This window comes from Canis aureus, chromosome 32 (genome assembly GCF_053574225.1).
Source record: "Canis aureus isolate CA01 chromosome 32, VMU_Caureus_v.1.0, whole genome shotgun sequence".
In the NCBI taxonomy this organism is placed as follows: domain Eukaryota; kingdom Metazoa; phylum Chordata; class Mammalia; order Carnivora; family Canidae; genus Canis; species Canis aureus.
Window position 1 is genome coordinate 18,872,244 of NC_135642.1, and position 10,023 is coordinate 18,882,266.

The 10,023-nt window shown below is 41.1% G+C and overlaps 1 protein-coding gene across 50 annotated transcripts in view; it reads right to left on the minus strand.

The window, feature by feature from the left end:
* Positions 1-9,440, minus strand: part of LOC144303162 (uncharacterized) — a 48,865-nt gene extending 39,425 nt beyond the window's left edge. For 27 of the 50 annotated variants that reach the window (XR_013370215.1, XR_013370216.1, XR_013370207.1 and 24 more), the window contains exons 1-2: positions 9,217-9,440; positions 6,210-6,377 (exon numbers count right to left, since the gene is read on the minus strand). Coding sequence is in view for 4 of the 50 variants with exons in the window: in XM_077881010.1 (XP_077737136.1) it covers positions 8,295-8,306 (12 nt within the window). In the remaining 46 variants the exon portion in view is untranslated. Of the gene's footprint in view, positions 1-612; positions 827-6,209; positions 6,451-8,294; positions 8,558-9,216 lie in introns of all 50 variants that reach the window. The other 23 variants (XR_013370213.1, XR_013370185.1, XR_013370184.1 and 20 more) reach the window with 7 other exon arrangements.
* Positions 9,441-10,023: the final 583 nt, after the last annotated feature.

Genomic DNA, 10,023 nt, shown 5'->3' on the forward strand with positions numbered 1-10,023 from the left:
AGCATTGGAGCAAGAGCCTGGGGCGGGAGGAGCCTCTGCAAAGAACAAGAAAGGAAAAGTGAGAGTTTGAAAAGCAAAAATTAGGTAGCTAGTGTGTAGAACTGGATGCAAAGAAGTCACATCAGAGAACTGAAGCAACGATATGTAAAAACTAAAGACAAAAATTAAAAATATGTCAAGTTGATAAGAAGGGGAAGTTCGTAAGTCCTTAGAGTGATAGGTAGATTATTTATTGGTGTTAGAAACTGAGATTACAGAAAACTGAAAGAAATTCTGTGTCTGAGCATTCATGGGAAAGGCTGGCAGATAGGAAATAGGAATACACTTTAGGAGGGGAAAAAGTACAGCCAGAAAATGTAAGGAGGCATAAATAGTTGATGGTATAAGGATTATACTACCTGGAATGTGATGAGACCTAAGGTTTGGAATGACCACAGCCTAGTATTCAAAAGTGGCAGAAATAATTTAAAAAACAGAAATATTTCCATTTAAAATTGCATCCTAACAAGAAGGAAATCTGTTCAATATCTTACTCAGTAACTAGATGAACATCAAGTGCCCAAAACATCATTTGGAATCAGAGGGAGCAAAACGAAAGAAGGAAAGGCCTACCCAGCATTCCTAGTCAGTCTCCTCAGGATCCTGATCAGGCTCCTGGTCAGGCTTTTGGTGGGAAGACACACAAAATATTCCTTGCAAAAAAAAAAAATATATATTCCTTGCACAGCCTGAGAACATTTGGATCCTCAGTCCCCCGTACAAGCACCAGTTATCTAGCAGTCGCTCGATCAATGTTGTTTTAACTGCCTGAAGAATAGAGGTTTCTCTTAAAGGATAAAGACAAACAAAGAAAAGAGAAATCTATTATTATTTGAAATCTCTGAGAGAATATCAGGAATAAATAATTACAAAGTAAAAAGTTACATTAAAGTTACCTTTGAGATTTCATTTTAAAACATTTTGAAACAAACACTTGGGAAGATTTTGGCCAATAATTTATTACTCTAAATTGAAAGTCTGGTAACCATTTCTAGCCTGTTTTAAGAGAGTACTATATAAAATTTCAAAAAGACCCTGACTATGGAAAAGAAAGAAATGATTTTGGAAAGTTTTTCTTTTCTTTTCTTTTCTTTTCTTTTCTTTTCTTTTCTTTTCTTTTCTTTTCTTTTCTTTTCTTTTCTTTTCTTTTCTTTCTTTTCTTTTCTTTCTTTTCTTTCCTTTTCTTTTCTTCTTTTCTTTTCTTTCTTTTTTCTTTCCTTTCCTTTTCTTTTCTTTCTTTCTTTCTTTCTTCCTTTCTTTCCTTCCTTCCTTCCTTCCTTCCTTCCTTCCTTCTTTTTCTTCTTTCTTTTTGAAAGGCAAAAGTGAAAAGCTGTCCTCCTCTGATAAGGAAGACCAAATTTCAAGGAAATCAGTAAAGATAGAATCTTGAAAGTCATAAAGAATAGCAGACCATCCTGAAAGGTAAAAGGGCAGAGGGGGCTGTCAATTTGATTACTTCTGTTGACCTCTGTTGATTGAGAAATGCTGGCAGTTGAGGCTAAATGGCCAGAGGGAACCAGATATCAGGTTGTCCTAAGTTTAAAAAAGCCATAGTCATATCACGATAATGGACTATATTAGTCAGGATTCTCCAGAGAAACAGAACTAATTGGATGTATATAAAGAGATTTATTGTAAGAAACTAGCTCACACAATTGTGGAGGCTGGGAAGTCCCACAACTTGCTGTCCATGATTTGGGGACATAGGAAAGAAAGCTGGTGATATAAACTCCAATCTGAGTCCAAAGGCCTGAGAACCAGGAGCACCAATGGTGTCTCAGTCTGAAGGCAAAAGACTGAAGTTTCAGCTCAAGCAGTCGGGCAGAGAGAGAGAGAAAGAGAGAGAGAATTCAGGTTGGATAATGTCTACCAGGACTAAGGAGGACAATCTGCCTTAGCCTATAGAGTGAAATGCTAATCTCATCTGGAAACACTCTCACAGACACACCCAGAATAATCTTCAGCCAAATATCTGGGCACCCTGAGATCCAGTCAAGCTGACACATAAAATTAACCATCACAGGAACAGATTCAAAGAAAATGGGTCAGAGAGAATCTGAAAGATACATTGTATTATAAACCGAGGTTTAACATACTAACCTATAACTAACAATAAAAGGTACAGAATTGTATACTTAAAAAGGCTTTCTTTAAAAACTGTTCCTAAAGTGAAAGAAAAAACAGGCTTTTATTTGTCAGTGATTTGGCTGAGGAAGCAAACCCAAACAGGAAAACTATGAGAGTATATACAGATTATAAAAGACCTTTAATACTGAGGTCTACAAACCTAGAACTCAAATCAATGGTGACAGGAAAAGTCATGGTGAGAACAAGTTTCATTAAAAATCTGAAATATTAATTGAATTCCATTCTGCAGAGTGGAGAGCACTTAAGATGAAGGAATCAATACAGCACTCAATCTTCCCTTTCTCTTCAGAGCAGAGTTCACTCCTTGCCACCACCACCCCCATCCCCAACTGGATTGGGCTTGTTTTCTGAAAAATCCAACTCTTGCCAAAAGGCTGGTTGGAAGATTCAAGCAGATGGAGACTTAGTATTCGCTGAAGGTCTGAGGTGTACTGACTCTCTCGGGAGCCATATTTCAGGAAGGAAGTCAAGAAAGACATCAGAGAAGCCAGAATTTCCTGCAGGATCATATAATAGTTCTCATGGAGAACCCTTGATTAGGTGGGACCTTGAAACACAAAGGTGGAAGGAATCTCTTCCATTGACAGCAGTTATTGATTACCCATTAGGTGCAAGGCACTGCTTGACACTTAGGCTTTCAACTTGGAATGATGAGTGGATATCATTGTTGTTAATGAAGTATGTAGCTGAATCATAGTGAGAGGAAGAAGGCAGACAGTAAAGGCTAGGATGAAAATGAGAAAGTAGCCATTCTTTCTCTGCTGAGAAGTAGGAAATGTAAACCTGGAATATTAGGGTACACAGATGTTTGCAACAGGCATTGATTAGTTGAGGGGCTTCTCTACATGTTGAGACCATTTTTCTATCAGCTTTCTATTTAGAGCAGCTTATATACTATTACCGGACAGAATGACAGCATGAACTTTCGAGGTCATTCCAGACTGAAAATTCTGTGTGCTTATGTTTTCTATCTTGCTTTATTTGTAGACTGTTTCTATGTTTAAATATGCATAATGCTTAAGAGGGGCAAGTCAGCGAATGAAGCAACTTGAAGCCTAAAGAATGAATGAGACATGATTTCTCACTTTAAGGGTCATAAAGGAAGACAAAGCAAGTGACCAAATAATATTCTATTTTCCAATTGCTATCCAAATGATAAGAATAAATCAAAATCACTTCAAGCCAGGTGATCAGAAAAGTTGTGGTCGAATGACTGAAAAAAAATTTCCAATTATTCATTCTTCCTCTCCATGCCCATTACAATGTGATTTTGCAGTTTCTTCTATGAGGGATAGAATCTAGTTCCCCACTCCTTCAAACTGAGTTGGGCTTGTGGCTTGAGCTAGCCAACAGAAAGCAGCAGAAATGATGATTTGCCAGTTCTGAGCCTAAGCCTCAGGGGAATTTGCACATTGCCTCTGTCTCTCAGCCCCCGACACTGTCATGAGACCAGGCCCAAGCCAACCTTCTGAAGGATGAGAGACCATGTGGAGGAAAGCACAGTTGTCCCAATTAAGGCTACCCTAGGCCTCCTCACAGCCAGTCAACCTCATATGTGAGAAAGGCCAGCCAAGATTAACATACCTTTCTGTCATCACACAGCTGTCTGCAGTTACATGGATGAACCCAACTGAGACCATAAGAATCATACAATTGACCTATGGACTTGTGGGGATCAATCAGTGTTTACTGTAGTTTGCTATTACAGTTTGATTACTTGTTACTCAGGTTTATCATGACAACTGATACCAAAGCCTTCATGAAATAGCAGTCTTTCAAGCCATGAAGAATGAGGAGGATTGTGACAGGTAGTGTAAATAGGGAGAATTTCGGGCCAAAGGAATAGCACAAAGAAAACCAGGGACTGAGAAAGCCTGGGATAGGTTCACAGTAGTGACAACCCAGTTTTATGAGTAGAGCTCAGAATTTCCAAATGGTCACAATTGTAATGTCAACTATCAGAACTGATCCAGAGGGGGTGGCAATCCTCTAGAGAAGTAGCTCTGTTGAAAGAGGGTTCATTCTGACACAAGCCCCCTTAGATGCTGGGGGCTGCGGGATATAGTTCGCCCTTCTTGCTGGGTTGGGCCAAGAAGGTGCAAGAAATGGAAAGCTCCAAATCTTGTAGCTGCACATGTTTTGACATGTACATCTGAGCAGGACAGGGAAGCAAATATTTTCTTGAAATGAAGATAACGTGACTGGATGGTGGAACAAAGAACTGGAACAAGTGAATACAGATGTTTTCCCTGAGACAAATTTTTTATTCCACTGGAACTTAGAAGCACACAAATCATATTTCTGCATTGGCTTTTTGTTATTTTGCCAAGAAATTAAATTTAGGAGCATGCAGGTGTTACTGAGATGCTCTCACATTGGACTGCCTCAAAAATCTTTGGGGAAGTAGGTGGCATATGAATAATCAATACCTCACTAATCCCTTTCTGGAGAAACTGGAAGAAAAACAAAAACACAGTGTTGACTTTCTCATATTGATTGTTGGCTTTTACTTCATGTCCCCCCTCCCATTTCCTGTACTTGCCAGGATGCTAGGTGACCTTTCCATATTTAATTACCCAAAAGAAACATGCAAGAAATGAATGCCAAAGGAAGAGGGAGGTGCCTATTCCCAAATGTCTTGTCAAAATAACCACCCCTAATCTTACTCTTTCTGTGGGATACATGATGCCTGTTTGAAATGAATAGAAAATGAAACAGACAAAGCATATGGCTGTGAGGCTAGAGAAAGTGAGACAGGGTAAGGGACAGCCAAGCACAAACACATCCCTGCAAGTAGGAGTCTCGGTGTCATTCTTTGGAATACAGCGGTTCCTAAAAAGTACATACCTGGGAATTCTTCAGATGGATTTCTCAACTCAGACACTTCTGTCAGGGACTCTCAGTAATTAGACCCAGTTATCTTGCCCAACCACATGACCATTTGAGCCTGCTTATTGCACAGCCAGAGACTCTTGCATAAACAATGCCGAAGAGAATAAGGAAGATGTTTCAGAGATATTGCTACTCAGTCAAGTGTCACACATGCCTTCTCCAACAAGCACAGAGAAAATAATATTAATTTCCTCTCTCATTACTTTATTTGCATCTGATGCCTTAGGTGCCTAATAAAAGCTACTTTACTGCCCTGGATTATTTCCTGACTTAGTGACTATTTTATTTCGGTATTATGGGACTCTATAAGAAGTGCAGGGGGTGACACAGGAGAACTTCAATTTGAATTATAAGATTTCTCATTTGCAGTTTGGGCACTCAGATAGAACAGCTGGGCTCCATTTCATAGCCCTCCAGCCAGAGCCCACATGGGTGCGGAGCACAATTCAGGGTCTTTGAGCATGTGCCTGCCAGGGGGCACTGTTGAAGTCCACAGAAAAACAAGTCAGGAATTAAGAACATTTAGTGGAGGTTAAGACAATAAAGTAGTTTGGGGAGCAGGTGAAGAGACAAAGAAAAGAATTATGTCTATATTAAGGAATCTAATACTTGTTTGTGCAGGCTGGAGATTATGACTTTGCCTAGTATCCACTCAAAGGGTGCCAGAACTAGATGGGTCTTAGGGGTTATAACCTCCTAACTCCTCATTCCACCAAAAGTCAACTGAGGCCAATAAAGGAAAAGATGTTTGCCACTCATAGATCTCCCATCTTCTACTTCAGGGCACCTTACACAATGAGCCTCATTTGGAGTCATTCATGCTTCAGCCTAAGGATGTGCCCTATATCACCTACCCCTACACACACACACACACACACACACCAGATCCCACTGGCCTCAGATTCCTGAGCACTGAAGCATTCATCTCCATCATGCCATCCCCAAAGCCAGCAACCCAGAAGAGCACACATCAGTATATGCGTTTGATTTGCTACCTCAGGGACTAATCCAGGTTGATGGGCTCTACCAAATGGATGTCCATCGCAGCCAGGCTCCCCGGATCACATCCTGTTTTAACTCAGGCCCAGAGACAGACCTGGTTGAACTACTTCAAATTACTTTCCCTTTACCTCAGCAAATTGCAGGTTGATCAAAAGGAAATGAACATCCTCATCCTTTTGGACACTTTCTGTAGGCTCCTGTCCACTGAAGGATGATGGCCATAGAGTTTCTCGATGAGACTCATAATCCCAGCTGTCTGATCACAAGGCCCGAAAGTCCAGCCTTCAGGTGTTGGACTGAAAGATGAACAAGTTCCAAGACTGCTCATGAAATGTGACTTTTTTGCCCACAAAAGGGGGCATTGTAAACCTGGTCAACAATATAGTTTTTGAGAGTTGATATCATGATTCTTCACGTGTGCCAAGACAGCAACTAATTTTTCCCCTATCTTTTTTTGCCAATAATCATTTGATTTTGCCTACGGATGACAGATTCATCAGCATACTGGCCCTTTCTTTGGACGTGTCAGAAGCGGTATTGGGAATAGGCTTCATAGGATCTATCTTCTCGTCATCTCCTCCTCAACAAATGCCTCCTCGTATCCAATTTCCATGTGCAAGAATATTGGTTTTAACGTCTCAGCTTGGGATCCTTGATTTAAATCCCTGATTTATTTTTACTTCCATCCCCAGTGCCACTATGAGAGAGTTCAGACGTGTTTTCAAATGCATGGAGATGTCAAAGAAATTAAAGAAGAGGCAGATTTTTCATATCAGTCTGTTAAAGACTAATTACAACTGTGCTTTCCAGCAAACCAGTGATTGTAGGCTAATTTTCAGTTATGAAACAGAAACTGAGGTTAATGAGGCTAATTGTGTTTACCAGCATTTTCGAACAAAAGAAAAGAAGCCAACTCAATTTTGAGGAGAGTTCTTTGTCAGGAACAAATTGGGGAAAATTGCTACAGTTGTATCAGCGTTTCCTAAAACTGCTTAGTGCCCTGCTTGAGAAAGGAACATCCTTGAACACAAGCTAGCAGTCCAGAAAATCAAGTCCTTAGACAGCAAGGCTTCCTGGATCCAAAGGGCACTGCTGCATGAGAGTGATAACTGAAATCTTGAAAACACTGTGATGAAGAGAAATTCAAGTGGCCAGCCTTCCCTTCTGTTCCATTGTATGAGGTGGGGAGGCAGAAGGAATCATCACACGCTGATGTCTGATAAGCCAAGATCTGGCTTTGCTGACTTCTGAAGGTTAAGGGAGGTGGTCCAGGCAAGAAGCCACCTGGAAGGATACTGCATCCAGTTTGAGATGAATGTGATCCTGACATCGGGGTGAGGTGACTACAGTACAGACTGTCTAATGTTTGGGATTGCTCATGAACAATTCATCCATCCTTTCCAACAATTCTATGAGGCAAGAAGATTGGCTATAACAACCCCTAGGAAATGGCATCAGTCAAGAAGCCAGAGTTCCCTGAGTCCATAAATAGCTTACCATGTAACAGAACAAGTATTGACCGAATACCAAGTTCATGAAATAAAGAAAAATGCCTCTGTGATAAACTTTTGCTTTGGTCTGGAATTGGAGGCTGCAGAGACTGCTCAGATTTCCCATGTGGGCTTTGCCCACTTCCTCTGCAGGCTCCTCCCCTTCAATCATACCAGACCACAGAGCAGAGCTAGCTGTGCTCTGGACAAGGTTGATAAGTGGCCACCAACATCAGGTTACTTTGGTTCTAAATTTAGTTTCAAAGATCTCGGTGTCTCTAAAGAAGCTTCTCTATAGAGAGTCCTTTGGGAGCATTAGGCAGACTCTAGTGGAGTACAGCTTTAAAGAGGGCTGCAGCGTTTCGAAATATATCAGGCGGTGCACTATGATTCTAAACACCAGGCCCTGATTTAAAGGAGGTCTTGGGTTCTTAATGTCAGATTGTTTGAAGTAACCAATCTATTGACCCATCATGGGTCATCATGACCCAGCCAAGGTTAATTAAGCCCATGCTATGTCCCTGAGGAATAGAAGAGCTGGCACCAAGGGGGTTTACTCTCTGCCAGGGAGACCAGATCCACCATAGGTGACAAAATTAGGCATGAAACAAATTATATATTTTAAAAGACTGTCACATTATTAAATGCATCGTGTTAATTAAGTGCTGCAGTACCAGATACTGCACAAGTACTGAAAACAATCAGAAATCAAAGATTATTCACCATTGGCACCATCAGACGGGGGTCAAATGCAGCCCCTGTGGAGTCTCTTATCTCCAGTCATGGTCCCATTTTCCATAAGGTCCCCCAAACACAGGGTTTCAACTTTGCTTGGCACATACTTTGCCACACCTTACTGTTACACTTGTCCACTTCACCAATTCCTTGTTTAAATTGTCAGGTCTTCAGGGCAGGGACTCTAACCTCCCTTGATATTCTTCACAGCACACAACACTGACATACAGTAGGCACTCAAGAAATACTTACTACAATGAAAATGAAATAAGGTGAGTTATTTGTGTTTTCTTGAGATTGTGGGGGAAAGAGTTGTAGATAATAGGAAAAACAAGGCAGAGCCACAAGAGCTACCAGGATAAGGGTTTAGGTAAGAGAAAAAGCTGACTTTTTAAGAAAGGGAGAAAAGTCTGAGTGAACAGAAAGTAACAAACTTTGTGGATGAGTGGAGGGGTTGAGGTAGGGACCAAAAATGAAATATCCAACTCCAGATACGGTGGAGAGAAGTTGAGACAGATTTTGGAGAAATTAGTTTAAGTATAAGAAGCTTAAGTTTGCCAAAATTCAATTCATTGATCTCTTACATCCCTTTCTGAAATGCATGAAGGTGATCCTGGGATGGCCTTTTATGAACTCAGAAAAATGTTTGTAGCTGCGAGCTTGCAAGTCTGGATGCTGGCTACCCTGGCCCTTTAGAGGCTGAAGGAGTAGGGTGCTTGGGTTAGCAAGAAAGGGTTCAAATTAACCCTATATACAGAAAGTGCCTTATCAAAAGTCAGGACAAGATACTATTTATTGTTGGAATCCAGGTTGTGTCTATATGCACAAAATAACGTGGCTACCCTGATTAGTCTAGTCTGACTGTCATACTAATGTGGTCTTGGCTCTTAACATCCGAGTACCAGCTCACCAGAGTCGACAAGATTAATCAGTCACTTTCCATTGTGGTGGCTTTTCAGATGTTACAACCTGGGGAGGGCACAGATTTAACATTTGATTTTTCTGGTCTCCCATGGGATCCTCAGCCTCATTTCAGGAGTAGTCTGGTGAAAAACTACATAATCGTCTAGAGATGGTGTATCAGCTCCCTTTTCTGTGGTCACAGGCCACAGTGTGAACATCCCCATTCATGCAAAGGGCCATTTGGTCACAATGGGGCTTTGAGGTCACTTGAATTCTGACATTCTACTCAGTAATCTCTAGCACTCTCCACAGCAGCACTGGCCCATGGGTGGCTCCCAGTGGGCACAGAAACACAGCTCATTAACATTTCATGTCTATGAGATAACGGCATTTTGTTTTTGAATAGAAAACTAGTACAGAGTGGTACCCGAATTTCCCTATGTCTAGGCATTCTATGCACTATTGTTCGCAAAATTATTACAAAAAGATGCATTCTTGCTATTTTAGAGAAGAAGAAGGAAGTGGTGGAGGAGCAAGAAGCCACCCCTGCCTGCTGCCACCACCAGCAAAATGTAGCCTGATTGTTTTTCATATTTTCCAATCTAGTATTCTGGAAGACTCTCTAGTCTCCATCTTTCGACCTTTGGAAAAACATTCCAAAGGTTAAGAGAGAGGGATGAAAGTCTCCAGGGCAGTTCCAGCCCTTAGGCTCTTCATAACATGACCACTCTTGGCTTTGTGGCCTTGACTCCCAACTAGCCAGTCACTTCACACCACCTGTTGCTCCCCACACTTGCCCTGTGCTTTCTCTACT